General features: G+C 42.7%; 1 protein-coding gene and 2 pseudogenes across 1 annotated transcript; 2 read left to right on the top strand and 1 right to left on the bottom strand.

The window, feature by feature from the left end:
• Nucleotides 1–882: 882 nt before the first annotated feature.
• Nucleotides 883–1,797, top strand: LOC113008104 (olfactory receptor 6N2-like). Its single transcript, XM_026145263.1, has one exon. It carries the CDS (start codon nt 898–900, stop codon nt 1,795–1,797), a length of 900 nt encoding a protein of 299 aa, XP_026001048.1. The 5' UTR covers nt 883–897.
• Nucleotides 1,798–6,592: 4,795 nt separating this feature from the next.
• Nucleotides 6,593–11,535, bottom strand: LOC113007335 (olfactory receptor 6N2-like; annotated as a pseudogene).
• Nucleotides 11,536–14,860: 3,325 nt separating this feature from the next.
• Nucleotides 14,861–15,643, top strand: LOC113007953 (histone H1-like; annotated as a pseudogene).
• Nucleotides 15,644–18,216: the final 2,573 nt, after the last annotated feature.

Genomic DNA, 18,216 nt, shown 5'->3' with positions numbered 1-18,216 from the left:
AACACTAAGACTATGGCCTCAGCACAGTCAAAATGAACATACTGTTATGTCTTAATTTCCTTTTATTCATGTTGCCACTCCTCCCTCCTCTGACTTACTTTAAGGATATACACTCTGTGGTGTCTAAATTTATTTTGAATGGGAAAAGGCCTAGGATACGTTTGTCAACATTGCAGCAGGCCAAATTACTTGGTGGTTTGGCAGTACTTCGAGTTTTACTACTGGTCATTCAAAATCAGGGCGCTTAGGGGGTTGTTCACGAGGCTTCTACTGCATGGAAAATGATTGAATCCGCTAAGGCAGTACCACAATATACACACCAAAAAGCTCAGCAACGACAACAAATTTGGGCCTATTATTGCAAACTCTATAAAGGCTGTAGTTTCTTTGTGGCAGAATAGACTGACAAAACCAAAGTGTTCCATTATTTAGAGCCCACACTTTTTTACTACCTTTTCCAAGTGTTTTGCTCTCTATAATAAATTCCTATAAGCAATAGAATTTTCTTAAAATACATTTACTTATGAGAATCGCATGGTTTGTTGTGTTTAGTGCACCTAACGCTGAATTTTTTTTTTCAAAGTGCAAAGTGTGGTTCGGAAGATAAAAAAAGAATGTGCACCCATGTAGGTAAGGTCTAACAGCTAACACTCTCTTAAAGTGGTCAACATAGTAGCAAGTCCATGTGGACGGTTTAATGAGATCCATAGAGACTGAAGTTTCATTATATATTTGATGTAACTTGAGTTGTTCACTTTTAAAAAATGAACACACACCAAGTTTAGGTAGCTATCAATAAGACAATCTACATAAAACAAATATTATATATACACTGTTTGTTACTCGTTCTACCTGTTTTACATTTTAGTTCAGTTTCTGATCTTCACAAATGCTGAAATGAATCTAACATATATAACCTTCGGTGGTCACGTGGAAGTGGAGAAATACCGTTATCTTTATTTTGTGATCATGTTTATGGTGTATATTCTAATAATTTGCAGCAATTCCACTATTGTGTGGCTTATCGTAGTTCAAAAAAGCCTTCATGAGCCTATGTATATTTTCATTGCTGCTTTGTTAGTGAATTCTGTTGTTTTGAGCACTGTCATCTACCCAAAGCTTTTGATTGACTTCTTATCTGAAAAACAGATTATTTTGTATCAAGCCTGTCTCTTTCAAGTATTCCTGTTTTATGCCTTAAGTTGCTCAGAATTCTTACTGCTGTCAGCTATGGCTTATGACAGATATGTGTCTATATGTAAACCTTTGCAATATCCTTCTATAATGAGAAGAACAAGAGTCAATATTTTCCTGCTTTTGTGCTGGTTTTTACCTGCTATTCAGGTTGCAGTGCCAATAGCAGGAAATGCAAATACACCATTCTGTAACTTTACTCTGAAAGGTATTTTTTGTAACAATTCGTCAAACCATCTTTATTGTGTCAATTCAAGAGAATTATCTATATATGGTATGGTTGTTCTATTTAATGTTGCACTTTCTCCTATGTTTTTTATACTTTTTACATACATAAAGATAATTATAGTTGCCTATCAGAGTTGTGGAAATGTCAGAAAAAAAGCTGCACAAACCTGTTTGCCTCATGTGCTAGTTCTAATGAACTATTCTTGTTTGCTTACGTATGATATGGTTATAGTTAGACTGGAATCAGAGTTTCCTAAAACTGCACGTTTTATAATGACATTACAGTTTGTAACATATAACCCTCTTTGTAATCCAATAATATATGGACTAAAGATGAAAGAAATTTCTAAACACCTCAAAATACTGTTCAGTTAATTGCAAGCAAACCAATTTATTAATTTATAGTCTTTTTTTATTACTCATTTTTTATGAATTTTATGAAAACTGGCTTAATGTTTTCCTCCTACAACTGAGAATTGATCAATATTTAAAAACCAAAATGAAACGTAAACAAATATTAAAATGAATGTTTGATATCACTCTCCTCATTAATAATACATTTGTTAATAGTTTCATCTAATGTGATTGCCCCTATTGATTTTCACAATGAAATTAAACGTGAATATCCTTCTTAATGGATACTAACACAACATCAAGAGAAATGAAAAAGGGATGAAGTAGAGTAACATAAGGTCGAGTACTTAAAAAATGAGACAGTTATCATGCCAGTCACTTTTTATCTTGTGGCTCTGTGTAAATGAAATTCCATTACAATCTTGTGTTACATACAGTTCAGACACCTCAAAATATGTTTTATTTTACAGTTGAAAACTATATATCTGGATTTTCTTTCCAGTTTGTTTTCTTTTGGAGTGCAAGAAAATGTAGTTTAGCTAGTAGTTCACTTTCATTTTCTGGAAAGGATCCTTTATTTGGTCAGTTTTACTATTTTTGTTCTGTAAGGCATGGGTGTAACCTGAAGTCTCTGTTGAGATGATTTCAATCTATAGAGGCCTTCAGGACCAGCCAGGCTTCTACGCAGAGTATTAACCAATTGAAGAAATAGTACAGGCCCTTCACTGACACAGAATGCAGTATCAAAACACAAAACAAAAACAAACAAACAAACAAAAACCTCAGGCATGAACAACCATACCTGTTGATTATAATAGACTGATATACAATACAGCTGGACTTGAACCCTCAAGTGACGTTTTTGGTATTTTGGCCTTAATCTCTTGCCTCATCCAGTTTTTTAAATGTTGTTCATCTACAACCTACAGTTTCTTTGCTACCTCCATTCACCTTGCTAAGTTTAGTCTTTTTAATGTTAGAGCCCTTGATAGTTTTATATTTTTAACAGAAATGTGAATAAACTCTGGAGAGGACTGCCTAGTTGGTGAACTATGCCCTCCCTTTATGATTGTTTTAATTGTCCCAGAGAAAGTGGCCAGGGTGAAGTTTTGGCTGTGGCATTTATCAAATGTTCACTTTTTAAGATTGATGAAGTATGTATCTCTGAGGTTCTGGTTTTTGAACTAAAATGTGAAAAAGCTACTGTGTGTACAGTTGTGTAACAATCTATGTCAAAATCTGTTATCCATGGGATAATAAAGGTTTATTCTATTCTATTCTATTCTATTCTATTCTATTCTATTCTATTCTATTCTATTCTACTATATTAGATATTTTTTATCAGGAAGGCCCAGATGGGTTGCCCACTGCCAAAGGGTGAGTCCCAGAGGACCAGAGACAACAGGCAATCAACACTGCTGGAGACTGGCTTTCCTAGCAGTTTCTTCATGGTTATTTGTTTGTGGGATTCCCAGGTACATCCAACTACATTTTTCCAGTACAAATTACATTCCGATGTTGTTACAGTCAATGACTCAGGGGTTTCAGGCATATGTAGAACACGAGTGGGGACAGCGCATCTCCTTGATAAATCCCGCACTTGATGGCGACTTGTGCTATAGGCTTGAAGTTCGCCACATCCCCATCAAATTTCTGATTCAGGCTCTTAGTGTCCTTTTTATCTTGTACAAATCTATGCGTTCCAAGATCTGTGTGTGGGGCATCGAGTCATAGGCTTTCTTGCCAATCCAGGTGATGCATAAGTTGCTGAGCCTGGTCTTGCAGTATTGGGTACCTTGTACCAGTAGCTGGTGTGTTGTTTCTCTGGAATTCCTGCTTATTTCCTTCTGTGTATTGAGCCATATGTCTGTTCATCTTAGCAGGATCATGTGGTGTGGCGACCTCTCCCTCATGGTGGTGACCTGTTCATTTGTGCTGCCAGACGATCATGGACTCTAGTTAGCTTCTTTAGCGTTTTAAGCACTATTTTCCTAAATCCAGCAACACACACTGTGTCAGTTTGTGAGAGCTGGGCTCCATCATGTAAATTAGCCTCTATAAATGAAGTGTTTCATGTCCACTTTAAAGGCCTGTGGTATGCCCATATTTAAGACTGAGGTATACTTTAAGGTAGGACCTCTCTGAGCAGTACTGTTGGAATGGGGTCTATTAGCTGTAGTGATAGATGTACTGTGGTGTTACCAAGTGATAGCAACACTAGGAAGAAGGAACATGAGAAGCTTTAGAAGTACCAAGGGCTGAGAGAGGAACGTGAGAAGATGTGGAGGGTGAAAGAAACAGTGTTTCACATAGTAATTTTAGGACTTGGGGTAGTGAAGGACATCCCAGATCTCTGTCCAGAAAAGTGCAGTCCAAATAACAGCAAGGATGCTGCACAGGACCCTTAAGCTCCTCAAGCTTTTATTAGTAAATATATTCGACACCAGAAAACTTTTCTGGTCTTTTAAGGACACAAAGGTTCAACCATCTCTCCAAGAGCTTAAAATATCTTAACATTAACATAATTTCTTTGCCATAAGGAACTCTTGGGTTGCTTTTGCACTTTGCTGTAGGTGATGTGTGAAGTTTTAAGGTAACACTAATTACTTCTAGAACAAATTGATTTAATACCAAAATAAAGCCAATTTCAGGAAAAAACAATGGTGAAAACACACTATATTACAAGCTTGTTGTTAGCTAGCAATTCTACACCCATGTGCTACTCTTATTATGTTTGACTAATTTGTCACTCTACAGTCTGATAACATGGCAAAAGAATACTTACAGTGGGGCAAAAAAGTATTTAGTCAGCCACCGATTGTGCAAGTTCTCCCACCTAAAATGATGACAGAGGTCAGTAATTTGCACCAGAGGTACACTTCAACTGTGAGAGACAGAATGTGAAAAAAAAAAATCCATGAATCCACATGGTAGGATTTGTAAAGAATTTATTCGTAAATCAGGGTGGAAAATAAGTATTTGGTCAATAACAAAAATACAACTCAATACTTTGTAACATAACCTTTGTTGGCAATAACAGGGGTCAAACGTTTACTATAGGTCTTTACCAGGTTTGCACACACAGTAGCTGGTATTTTGGCCCATTCCTCCATGCAGATCTTCTCGAGAGCAGTGATGTTTTGGGGCTGTCGCCGAGCAACACGGACTTTCAACTCCCGCCACAGATTTTCTATGGGGTTGAGGTCTGGAGACTGGCTAGGCCACTCCAGGACTTTCAAATGCTTCTTACGGAGCCACTCCTTTGTTGCCCGGGCGGTGTGTTTTGGATCATTGTCATGTTGGAAGACCCAGCCTCGTTTCATCTTCAAAGTTCTCACTGATGGAAGGAGGTTTTGGCTCAAAATCTGACGATACATGGCCCCATTCATTCTGTCCTTAACACGGATCAGTCGTCCTGTCCCCTTGGCAGAAAAACAGCCCCATAGCATGATGTTTCCACCCCCATGCTTCACAGTAGGTATGGTGTTCTTGGGATGCAACTCAGTATTCTTCTTCCTCCAAACACGACGAGTTGAGTTTACACCAAAAAGTCCTACTTTGGTTTCATCTGACCACATGACATTCTCCCAATCCTCTGCTGTATCATCCATGTGCTCTCTGGCAAACTTCAGACGGGCCTGGACATGCACTGGCTTCAGCAGCGGAACACGTCTGGCACTGCGGGATTTGATTCCCTGCCGTTGTAGTGTGTTACTGATGGTGACCTTTGTTACTTTGGTCCCAGCTCTCTGCAGGTCATTCACCAGGTCCCCCCGTGTGGTTCTGGGATCTTTGCTCACCGTTCTCATGATCATTTTGACCCCACGGGATGAGATCTTGTGTGGAGCCCCAGATCGAGGGAGATTATCAGTGGTCTTGTATGTCTTCCATTTTCTGATGATTGCTCCCACAGTTGATTTTTTCACACCAAGCTGCTTGCCTATTGTAGATTCACTCTTCCCAGTCTGATGCAGGTCTACAATACTTTTCCTGGTGTCCTTCGAAAGCTCTTTGGTCTTGGCCATGGCGGAGTTTGGAGTCTGACTGTTTGAGGCTGTGGACAGGTGTCTTTTATACAGATGATGAGTTCAAACAGGTGCCATTCGTACAGGTAACGAGTGGGGGACAGAAAAGCTTCTTACAGAAGACGTTACAGGTCTGTGAGAGCCAGAGATTTTCCTTGTTTGAGGTGAGCAAATACTTATTTTCCACCCTAATTTACGAATAAATTCTTTACAAATCCTACCATGTGAATTCATGGATTTTTTTTTCACATTCTGTCTCTCACAGTTGAAGTGTACCTCTGGTGCAAATTACTGACGTCTGTCATCATTTTAAGTGGGGGAACTTGCACAATCGGTGGCTGACTAAATACTTTTTTGCCCCACTGTACATATACAAGGGGAAGGTTTCATTTAACAGCAGGACCCAAATCTGCATTATTATCAACAGCTATGTTTCTTTTCCTATCAGTGCCCACTTGAAGAGCTGCTTTCTTAATTAATTTTCTTTTTGTCTTTACTTTTTTCTATTGCAGATGATTTTGAAAAGTCTGTCAACATGTAGCTATAAATGTGACTGTTAGTGTAGAAGTCCTCACCAATTTGTAACAGAAGAGTTCATCACATGAACAAAATGTTGATTCTCACACAAAGTGAGAGATTGTTAAATAAATAGATAAAAGAAAAATTGTTAAGTACAAAGAGAGATAAATCAATATTTATATAGGAGATATATCAATATAAAGAATATCTGATGAAATAAACAATAAATCTGTTTCAGGGATCAAAATCAAACATCTCACTATACTTTTTTCTTAGCAGAACAATCTCTTTAGGTGTTTAGAAATATATTTCATTTTTAGTCCATATATGATTGGATTAAACAGTGGATGATATAAAACCACTTGCAAAGTCATTATTAAACGTACAGTCTGTGAAATATCAGATTCCAGTCGAAGTATAATAACTTCACATGTACAGAAGAATGAATAGTTGAATAAAACCAGCAGGTGAGGTAAGCAGGTCTGTGTAGCTTTTTTCCTGACTTCTCTACAGCTTTGATAAGATATTATAAGTATCTTTGTGTAAGTGAAAACTATGTAGAGCATGGGAAAAAATACAATATTGAGCAAAACATTCACACCATAAATAGCCAAAACTCTTGAACTCACACAATGAAGTTTGTAAATTGACTTATTACAAAATATCCCTTGCAGAGTAAAGTTACACACTTTTCTAGTAGCACTTAGTGATGTTGTTGTCACGGTTCTGGGTCCGTTGGACCCAGTATTTCGAGTTTATTATGTTTTGGTTCACTTTTGCATCATGGATTATTCTTTGTTTCTCTGGTACTTTGTGTTTCAGTTATCTTGGTGTTTTGGATTGTTTCTCATTCTCTTGTTGTGATGTTTATTATTATTATTATTATTAGTGTCATGTTTCTATTATCCATGTTTTAGGAATGGTGGTTTCATGTATAGTTCAGTTCCATGTTTCATTTTCTGTCTCTGTGTTGAGTCCATGTCTCTGAGTTGTGATTCATGTTTCCTGTTTTATTGTGAAAGTCTTTGTCTTATGTTAGTGTGTGCAGCTTTGTTCCCCATGTCTCGTTAGCCCTGATCTCTCCCAGCTGTGTCTCCCTTCTGTGGCCCATTTCCTCATTACTACCCTGTGTATTTAAGCCCTGTGTTTTCCCATGCCCAGTGTCGCGTCGTACCCTCAGATTATGCCTGTGTGTCCTTGGTCTCAGTGGTCCATCCTCACTTCATGTTTGTTTTCCTGCCAGCAATAAAGCTGAGGTTTTGTGAGTTACAATTCTGTGTTCGAGTCCTGCATTTGGATCCTCATCTCTGCCTGCCCGCACACAGAGCCCTGACAGAACGACGCGACCAGTATGGATCTAGCAGACTCCGTATGGTATCGGCGACCCGCAGTCTCCACCTTCCTCAAGGAGAGGGAGAGGCAGGGGGCTAGGTGTGCCTGGGAGCACGAGTCACCATTTGATGGGTCTCGTTTGGCTCTGGGTGGGCCCCGCAGCTTCCAAACTGCGATGGCTACCGCCGTTCCATCAGCTGTTCCGTCAGGGATGCGAGGGGCCAAGCGCTCTCCCTCGACGGCAGTAGCTCCTCCGTTTTCTGGTGTCACTCCACCGCTGCTCTCCGAATTCAGGCCCTGCAGGAGGGGCAAGCAGCGACGAAAGAAGGATTATGTGGTGGAAGACACTGGGCTTACTCCACTGCAATCCTTTGCTTTGTTTTTGGGACTTCCACGTTCGGAGCTACACAAACTTCCCGCCTCTTTGTCCCAGCCCGGCCCACCGAAAGACTTTCGGCCCGGTCTGCAGGAGGATTCGCAGTCTGGCTTACCTCCCTCTTCCCAGAGTGAGCGACGCTCACGCAGCCGTCGCTCCGCTTCCTCTGGACAGTCAGCAGTGGTGAGCAACAAAGACTGTCTTTCTCATGCTCCTCCTGAACTCTTGAACATAACAAACAATAAATCTACCCCTGAGATTCTGAAGACTACCTGCCATTCAAGTGAATCTAAATCTACTAACTTAAAGGTAGTTGAGTCTGTGTTTGTTAACCCTGTGAACCCCTGCTCTGAGGATTTAAGAACCTGTTTTCATTCTGCCCAATCTGAACCTAGTGTTAAAATGAATAAGACTACGCCACTTAAATCTGGGGGGAGAAATGTTCGAACTGCTGTGAAATTTCTGGAGGCTTCAAGTTCTGTTTTCAAGTCAGCTGAAAGGGAGGTGGTTAATGTTTCTAAGCCAGCCTTTCAGCCATGTACTTTTCAGCAAGGGCGCAGGCAGTTGGTAGGGACAGAAATTTCAGGCTGTAACTCAGGCTCTCTGAAGGAAGGGGCTGTCTGTTCCCCAAGGACATTTAAGGACTCTAGTTGCACCTCTCTACAATCTATTAAGACCGTGGCTCTTCCCAGGGACTGTTCTGTGTCCCAGTTGAATGTTTCTGAGGTTGCCCACTCTGCTAAGACTATATGCCCAGACCCAGTTGGCAATATTGGGCATTTTGAGACCATTCCTGAGCTTCTCTCTCCTCCTGTTTCTGCTCCTAGGGTAGCTCGGGCCCAGCGTTCCCCTCCACCCGTTTCAGTTCCTCGGGTGGAAGGGTTTGGTGTTCAGCTGGTGCCGGCACCCGTTCCTGTGTCAACTGGAGGCTCAGGTGAGCCCTTCCAGCAGTTTTTGTCGTGTTCAGAAGGCTCAGGAGGATTAGCTCAGTCACCATCACAACCACCATCACTACAACCTTTATGGCAGTTCCCAGCTCAGTTTTCTGATCAGCAGCCACCTTCAGTTCAGTCAGCTGATCAGCAGCCACCTTCAGCTCAGTTTACAGTGTCCCCTGATCAGCAGCCACCTTCAGCTCAGTTTACAGTGTCCCCTGATCAGCAGCCACCTGTAGCCCTGTCACCTACTCCACTACCGCTTTCATCTCAAATTACGTCACCCGTAGCTCAGTCTTCACCCCCGTTATTCATAGCTCAGTCGCAACCACAATCAGATTTGTTGCAAGCTTTGTTGCAATCCATAACCCAGTCAGTAGTTCAGTTAGTGAAGGAATCATTGGCGTTGTCATCTGCTAAATCAGCCTCTCATCTTCACCCTCAGTCAGGGGTCCCTATTGCCTCTGGCCCTGCATCTGCTCCAGCTGGAGGGCCCGAGGAGCCCAGCCAGCCTCATGTTTCGTCCGCTGGGGGTTCGGGAGAACCCAGCCGGCCTCATGTTTCGTCCGCTGGAGGGCCCGAGTCGCCCGTCCAGCCTCAAGCCACGTCCGCTGGAGGGCCCGAGTCGCCCGTCCAGCCTCAAGCCACGTCCGCTGGAGGGTCTGAGGAGCCCACCCAGCACCACGCCTCGTTAGCTGAGGGTCCTGGGGGACCCAGCCAGCACATCCTCACACCTGCTGATGGTCCGGGGAAATAGGTTCAGCCATCACCTGCTGAATCGTCCCCCGCGACTTTTACATCATCATCCGCAGCCATCCCGCTGCCGTCAGGTTCCGCAGCCGTCCCGCTGCCGTCAGGTTCCGCAGCCGTCCCTTCATCCACGCCTGGTCCGGCCTCCGTGTCTTCATCCACGCCTGGTCCGGCCTCGGCTCCACCTTCGTCTTCGTCTGGTCCTGCGGTTGCCATACCGCCGTCAGAGCCAGCTCGACCCGTTCCGCCTCGCCTCTGCCGGCCGTTTTCCGGGCCTATTAGGTGGCATCATGGCCTTCGAGGACTGCCTCCGGAAAGGGTTTGTCGCCGCCGCTGGCATCGCGGCCGCCCTCCGGACCTGCTCAGTGGCCGCCACTGCCTTCCAAGTGGTCGGCCTCCGGAACTGTTTGCCCGTCGCCGCCCGTTGCCGTGTGCACGGTCGGCCTCCGGAACTGTTTGCCCGTCGCCGCCGTTGCCGTGTGCACGGTCGGCCCCCTGAACTCTTCGTGGACTCTAGAGCTCCTTGTTTTTTGTTTGGTCTCTGTCCCTCCGTCCTGCACCCCCTCCGCCCGCCCTGGCCTGGTGCTTTATGCTTTTTTTTGTTTGGGGCTGTCGGGAGCCAGCCCTTTGAGGGGGGGTACTGTCACGGTTCTGGGTCCGTTGGACCCAGTATTTCGAGTTTATTATGTTTTGGTTCACTTTTGCATCATGGATTATTCTTTGTTTCTCTGGTACTTTGTGTTTCAGTTATCTTGGTGTTTTGGATTGTTTCTCATTCTCTTGTTGTGATGATTATTATTATTATTATTATTATTATTATTATTATTATTATTATTATTATTATTATTATTATTATTATTAGAGTTTCATGTTTCTATTATCCATGTTTTAGGAATGGTGGTTTCATGTATAGTTCAGTTCCATGTTTCATTTTCTGTCTCTGTGTTGAGTCCATGTCTCTGAGTTGTGATTCATGTTTCCTGTTTTATTGTGAAAGTCTTTGTCTTATGTTAGTGTGTGCAGCTTTGTTCCCCATGTCTCGTTAGCCCTGATCTCTCCCAGCTGTGTCTCCCTTCTGTGGCCCATTTCCTCATTACTACCCTGTGTATTTAAGCCCTGTGTTTTCCCATGCCCAGTGTCGCGTCGTACCCTCAGATTATGCCTGTGTGTCCTTGGTCTCAGTGGTCCATCCTCACTTCATGTTTGTTTTCCTGCCAGCAATAAAGCTGAGGTTTTGTGAGTTACAATTCTGTGTTCGAGTCCTGCATTTGGATCCTCATCTCTGCCTGCCCGCACACAGAGCCCTGACAGTTGTTCCTGCAACCTGACAAGCAGGCACAAGCCACGCTAAGACCAAGAAAACAGAGATGGTAGTTTTTTTTTCATGATTACGGAATATTGCAAAGGTTTGCATATAGACACATATCTGTCATAGGCCATGGCTGCCAACACTAAAAATTCTGAAGCTCCTGAAGTGTAAAGTACAAAATACTGAAAGTGACACAGTGTGTGTGTGTGTGTGTGTGTGTGTGTGTGTGTGTTTGTGTGTGATATAATCTGTTTTTCAGATAAAACATCAAGCAAAAACTTTGGGTAGATGGTTGTGCAAAAAAAAAGTAGAGTTAATCAGCAAAACTGCAATAAAAATATACATGGGCTCATGAAGGCTTTGATGAAACACAATAAGACGAATAATGGTGGAATTAGAGAAAATTACTGCAGCATATATTGTAAAAATAATCAGAAAATAGACATATCTGTACTTTTCCACCTCTACATACCCATTAAGTGTTATGTAAGTTAAATTTAGTTTATTGTCCATTGAGTTACCTGGCTGGGAATTGTATTTACAAGATCCTATCCACAGTTCTAATGCGTCCTGCTCTGACCATGCAGTATGTTTTTAATCACTCTACTTCACCCTCCACGGATTTCAGCAAACCCTCCACCACAACATGCATTCATGTGACCTTTTTTAAACTGTGAAGAGTTGTTTTGACTTTAAGGCGGCTTTGCAGTCCAGAAGTTCAGTGTCTAATAAACAGTGGCAAAGATACCCCAAGTCAGCATGCAAGTAGTGTGGCTAAATTGTAATTCTGTTTCTGCACATTAAGTAATAGAATCAAAATTTACTTCAAAGCTCGAAATTATTATACCATCTACTTAAGGTGCTTTGACAATTGATCTCTTAGGGTAGTAATCAGAATCAGAAGATTTTATTCATCCCCAAGGGGCAATGTTAGATTTGTATTGTTGATTGTCATTTATGCTTAGAAATATTTACTTATATATGCTTAGAGTTTTGTAATTAGTTGTAGATTGGTAGAGGTTTTGATCCTTGATAGTCTGCAAACTTTGTGTGTATTAGACAGCACTTTGGGAGCATGAGAGGTCATACCGTGTCTTATTATTTTATGGTAGGATTAACGTAGTTGCATCTGTTCTAGTCTAAGTGCTCTTTGTTTAGATGAACTGCAGGACTTCCTCACCGTGTTATCTAGGATGAACCATCTAGGGTGAGGGGGAGGCCACCCTCTTCCTGACCAAGGATGTTTGACCCTTTGATCAGCAGTCCACACACACACACACACACACACACACACACACACACACACACACACACACACACACACACACAGGCAAGGTACTCTTTGTTTGTATGTAGACGTCGTATGTTAATGAACCTATGCATATTCATGTAACCTCAATAAAAGGATAGTGTATGGGAGGACGGACGAGAGCTACTGGGGTCAAGCGAAGGAACGGTGCCTGTCCGGTTCTCTCCCGTGCACGAGTACCATGAAGAAGTTTGCCTACTTGTGTCTTGCTTGCAGTGTAATTATATTGTCTTAACGTTCCAGCGAATAGGTTTATGCTACAAACCTAACATTAATTGGTCCTTCGATGCCGGAGCCCTGGAATCGCATTCACCGAGGGGAGGAGGGACACGCTGAAAGACTGACGTCAGCCAGGAAGTTCCTGTGGATTCGCTGTATGTCTTTTCTCCTCGATGAATGGCGATTGGCGGGATTCGAGGCTGATATTACACGCTAAGCAACACCGAGTAAGTTTAGAGTCCAACTCTATAACTGTACGTCTTCGCCGCTCAGTGGGGCGTTGTCCGTGGCCGCTTAGTGGGGCTAAAATTACGTCTTCGCCGCTCAGTGGGGCGTTGTCCGTGGCCGCTCAGTGGGGCTAAAATTCCCCGTCTAAGTGGGGCGATGTACAAGGCCGCTCAGTGGGGTTTTTTGTACAGAAGCATTAAGTCGCAGAGTTGCGCAGTTCGAACTTTTTTTGGTTCGCCGTCTTAGTGGGGCGAAATACAGACCGCTGTGTGGGGTACTGTAGTGAGTTCTCCACCGCTCAGTGGGGTGTTGAGAAGTTCCGCGGGGTCCAGATTGTGCTGGACAGTAGGCCTATTTTGTGTTGTTTTTGTTGTCGTCGTCGTTGTTGTTGTTGTTGTGTGTGCGGAGCAGAACATGTGGTCTGTGACACCGACTGTTGTTGTTATCATGGGTTTCTAAGCAACCAAGAGTGAGTCGGAGGGAGACAGACGTTTGTGCTGGACTTTGCTCCTGGCAGCACAAAGTATTTATGTAAAAAAGAGAGAGAGCGACGGCTCCACAGCTGCGCGGGTTCACGCGAGCGCGGTCACGCGGACCTGAGCCGTGCGGTTAATCGCAGGCTTATAAATGGAAGAGATTCAAATGTTAGAAGTTTTCAGAAAACACACCAGCCTTGGAGAGCTGTGGAGAAGGCCAGCCCACATCAGCAGCACTTAAGATATGCTCTGGTGAATGGCTTTCCCCCCACCCCTTGCTGACACAATGTTTATTCTTTAGCTTGCCCTGATCGACAGCAGCCTGTGTGCCAGACCATAGATTTAATTGAGGTGGATAGTTGTTAAAAGTAATCTACATTAAGCTTGTGGTTGCTTAAATTCAGTACAATGACATGTGAGGTGAAGTGATATAGATAAATATTTAAACTAATGAAGTGCATAGAGGCACTTGACCTGTGTGGAAGACTGTCGTCTTATTATGAACCATTGTTGAGATATACAGCACACCTGTGAAAACAACTAATATGCTCAACCCTGTATGAAACATCTAAAAGTACATGATGGAGGAGCTGTGTTGAATATGAAAGTGTAAGACTTTGCCGCTGTGGGCAGAGCATGCAACTACTGTGTGATGTTGCGTTGCAGTTTTTTTTCTGAGCTGATGAGCAAGCTACACGTTATCAGATCAAGAGCTGTCTGGGAACTACTCAAAGAGGGGGAAACAGGGAGTGTGCAGCGTTTCCGTGAGCAGTTTTCCTGCATCTTGACTTGTGTGTAGAGTGTTCATAACATCAGCATCATGTTTTTGTTTATTTGTTTTGTTGGGTTGAAAATAATTAAATAAATGTGTGATCATGCCTATGGATCACCATGGCACTTATCTCCAGCCATATGATTTATTTATGCAGATGAAAAAGTGAGTGTGAATGTGTCTGACATCACAGTGTTTTTGTGCACTGTGCAAAAGTAATTGCCTCTGATTGTGAGTGAGAGCAGTGATTTTGCAGACCACCAGCTATTGTGAAGAAAAAAAAAAAGAGTGAAAAAGAGACAAATTACATTGTAGACGAAGAGAAATAATCATAGGAAAAAGGTTTTGTGTTGATCAGCCGAAAAACAACTACAATGTCATTTTCTGCTTTTAAGAAAAGATTGTTCACACAAACACAGACAGAGAGAGAGAGAGAGATGTGTGTTGATTAAACAGTGATGATGATAATGAACATGTTTTAGTTTGTCACTTTCAGGTGAAAAGCAGACTTGAATCAATTTTCCACATGCAGCAGTCGGAAGAAAGTTATAGTTTAACATCATTGGAAACATGCAGGCCAAGTTTCTGGCTGACTTATTTACAGTGCCATGTGTTTCTCAACCTCACAAGCGAGCTCACTCCTCCCTGAAGATAAGGAATGCAGCTCCAAAGCAATAACATGATAAAGAGACAGCAGCAAGTCCTGAGCACAAAAAGTCCCAGCAAAGCAGCAGCAATGTGGATAAACAGCAGCAGAAGAAGAAAGCAAACCCATCTTCCTGTCTGATTGGTTGAATTTCACGGAGGGGCGAGCAAGATGGCAGCGGGAAGAGGAGTTTTTGTTTGAGTTCTCAGCACGAGACACTTATTTGACGTCTTTCTGGCCTTCGGGACTTTTTTGGAGATCAGCGCGCTAAACTTGCTGGATCTGAGGCCAGGGTCTGCGGCGGCAGCATGTTGAAATGCTCAAAAAGGACTGAGTGACTCGGGCAAGCCACATGCGGCTAGCGACATGAAAGAAATGGACCCTTCATGATGCGTTCAACGTGCCAGCGCTGTGGTGGGAAAGGCTCCATCATAAACACGCCCTGCGCCCTGCGCCGAGGTTCAGGCCAAGAAGAAGAAGACGATGACTTCCAAGCCCAAGAAGGTCGGCCTCAGCGTGGGCGAGCTGATTGTGAAAGCCGTGGCCGCTTCCAAGGAGCGCAACGGCCTGTCCGTGGCCGCTCTCAAGAAGGCTCTGGCTGCCGGAGGCTATGATGTGGACAAGAACAAGGCCCGTGTCAAGACCGCCATCAAGAGCCTGGTGGCGAAGGGCACTCTGGTGCAGACCAAGGGCACCAGGACCTCCGGATCCTTCAAGATGAACAAGGCTACTGAGAGCAAAGCCAAGAAGCCCGCCGCAGCCAAAGCCAAGAAACCGGCAGCAGCTGCTAAGAAGTCGCCCAAGAAAGCAGCAGCAGCACTTCAGCCACTAGCACGAAGTCAACCGCATCAGAGGACAATAGTGAGAGTGGCTGTGACTTCACTGTGCATGTGAAGAAAACGTTTGAGGAGAACTGAACAGTTGGAGTTTGACATTTGCCACCTGTGGAGTAAAATGGCAAGAAGAGACAGTGGGACACAGGACAAAGCTGAAGGAGAACTGCCGGCTGTTGGACTGTTGAAGTGGGAGAGGACAACAGAGTGAGAAGGCTAGGTGAGAACACATAGGAATTATTTAATGTGGGAAATCAAAATTTGGGTTAGCAAACCTGGGGAAAAGAAAACTGACTGCTTAAGTTGGAAAATTGAGACGGAGTCTGAAACATTGCGAAAATAGAAACATATACAAAATCACACACACACAAGCAGAACATGCATTAACCCTACTAACAATTCCAAACACAAAATGACTCATGAAGACTCATAGCACATTAGTTAAGAAATGATCAAATAGCAGAGAAGTGTGTAGGAAAGGCAGAGAACATGCTCTGCTGGAGATGCAGCTCCACAGACCTGCATTAAACCTGCCTAATAACACAAACACACATGCAATGAAAATTAGCTTGTTATCTTTCATCAGTGTTAAAATAGTGTCAATTTAGCAGACACTTGTTCTCAAATACTGAATTTATCCAATAAAAAAAAAAAAAAATTGACCCTCCAGGTTGCAGGACAACAGTTTAACTTTTGTGGGAAAAAAGATCCTGGTTTGACCAACCAGTGATCAGACAATAAATTTAGTTGTTAAAATGGTAAATTGGGAGAAGCTTCCTGCTTGATTAATGCAGCACAAGTGATTTACTGTATGAGGGAAATTGTCTTTTGTGATACTATTTTGAACATGCTTTTCTGTCATCCTGTCAACTTAGTGGGTTAATAGCTGATATGCAAATTAGTTGATCGGTTTTAGATTAATAAAAGGTGACTGAATTCTAGTATGAGTGAATGAGATGTGTTGGAGTTGTTGTGTGTTGAGTGGAGACTCTAAAACACTGAGTTTCCTGCTTTGATGTGCGAGTGAATCCTGTATTTAGATACACAACTCTGAATACGTCAGAACAGACTGTTTTGTGAAGTGCATGACAGCATGTCACATGTTTTATGATGAATGGAAAAGGAAAACTGAATAAAATAGATCTGTGGCCTAAATGAGTGAAGAACACAGACCTGGTGATTAAACTCATAAGTTAAAGAAGACATTAGGCTTATGTTGTGAGTGGTGCAGCTGATGGTTGGTTTGGAGTGAATCTAGCTGATGATTCTTCTCCTGTTGTGAAGTTGATGAGGAGTTTGTGTCATGACTTAGCAAGGCCTTTTTATTTTGATACTTTCACAGTGCACTGAAAGTTTTGTTCGATAATCTCTGTTCTTTAAGCAGATCTGCACGTCGGGAATTAAAAGCGCTACACGTCGTCGAGAAAATTGTGCCAAGTGAGTTCTCCACATTTAAATGGACTCTGGAGAAAGCCACTTATTTGGGACAATTATTAAATGACAGTCCCAGTCCAAAAGGATTCAGCGATGTAATCCAAACTAAAGTTCTTCATTTTCTTTTGAAATGACGTCATTTTGCTGAGAGTGGAAACTAAATGCGACGATAGGTTCCACTATCAGCAAAGAAAGAAAGAATGAATGCATGAATGAGTGAGTGAAAGGAAAACAAACTGACTGACTGGTAAAAGCTGACAAGACTTTACTGATGTAACACGACTGTGTGAAGTTGACCCCCGCCTGGCAGGGGTGCAGATGAGTCTGTGTGTGCTTCCCTTTACAGAAGCAGAAAGATGACAGCAACACTCGAGGTTGCGTGATGATTTAACATTTTAAATGCCATTTTCTGTGTCTGTGAATTTACTATGTGTGTGTCATTCACTAGCTTGAGTTGCTCACAGAGATAACTGTGACAAAGTATGCATACGCCTGCGCAAGCGCTAATATTTGCATTTTCTTTTCTTACAGCATGCCAGTTCTTCATGTGAATTGATGATGCGATTTATACCAGGACAACTGGTTGATGTTTTTTCCTACTACAGGATTTCTGGGTTTATGTGTGAGGAAAACTGTGTTTACAGGTTATGAGTGGTGATGCTGTTGCATTGTGTTGATGGGAAAATGTGAAGGTTACTTTGATAATGTGAATAACCTGTGTGAAATTTCCTGTGTTGAGAACTGGTGTTACTTCTTTCCACAGCTAGGGTTGACTTTATGGTGTTTTTATGGCACCTCTGGAACCTGTTGACCTGTGTCTGACCTCTGTCTGACTACAGTCAATGTGCATTGCTAATGTTAGTTTCTTTGAGAATGCTGTGGAAGATTCAGCTGAAACGGACAAGTGACATGAGTAAAACAAATAAGAGATACAGTGTTTCTGGGATAGTTTGATATGGGCTCATTAGCTGGCCACTTTTGAGCCCATAGTAATATATAAGTGGAGTGACTTTGCTTAAGAGCAGTCACCGATTACATTAATGTTGCCTGAGTACATGGGATGATCCATGTCTGAGGCGACTTATGAAAATAATTGTAGTTTACTGATTTGAGAAAACCTGCACATGACACTTGTCTTGCTGATGTTGAATGCTTCTTGTCCTTATGATACAATTGTTTACAGGTATGGAGTTTGATTTTACTTCCAGATTTTGTTTTCCAGGCCATGATGGTGTGTATGCAGGCTCCTGGGAGAGCCAGGTGTTAAGCAAACTTAA

Source organism: Astatotilapia calliptera, chromosome 16 (genome assembly GCF_900246225.1).
Source record: "Astatotilapia calliptera chromosome 16, fAstCal1.2, whole genome shotgun sequence".
In the NCBI taxonomy this organism is placed as follows: domain Eukaryota; kingdom Metazoa; phylum Chordata; class Actinopteri; order Cichliformes; family Cichlidae; genus Astatotilapia; species Astatotilapia calliptera.
This window is presented reverse-complemented; position numbering and strand designations above follow the sequence as displayed.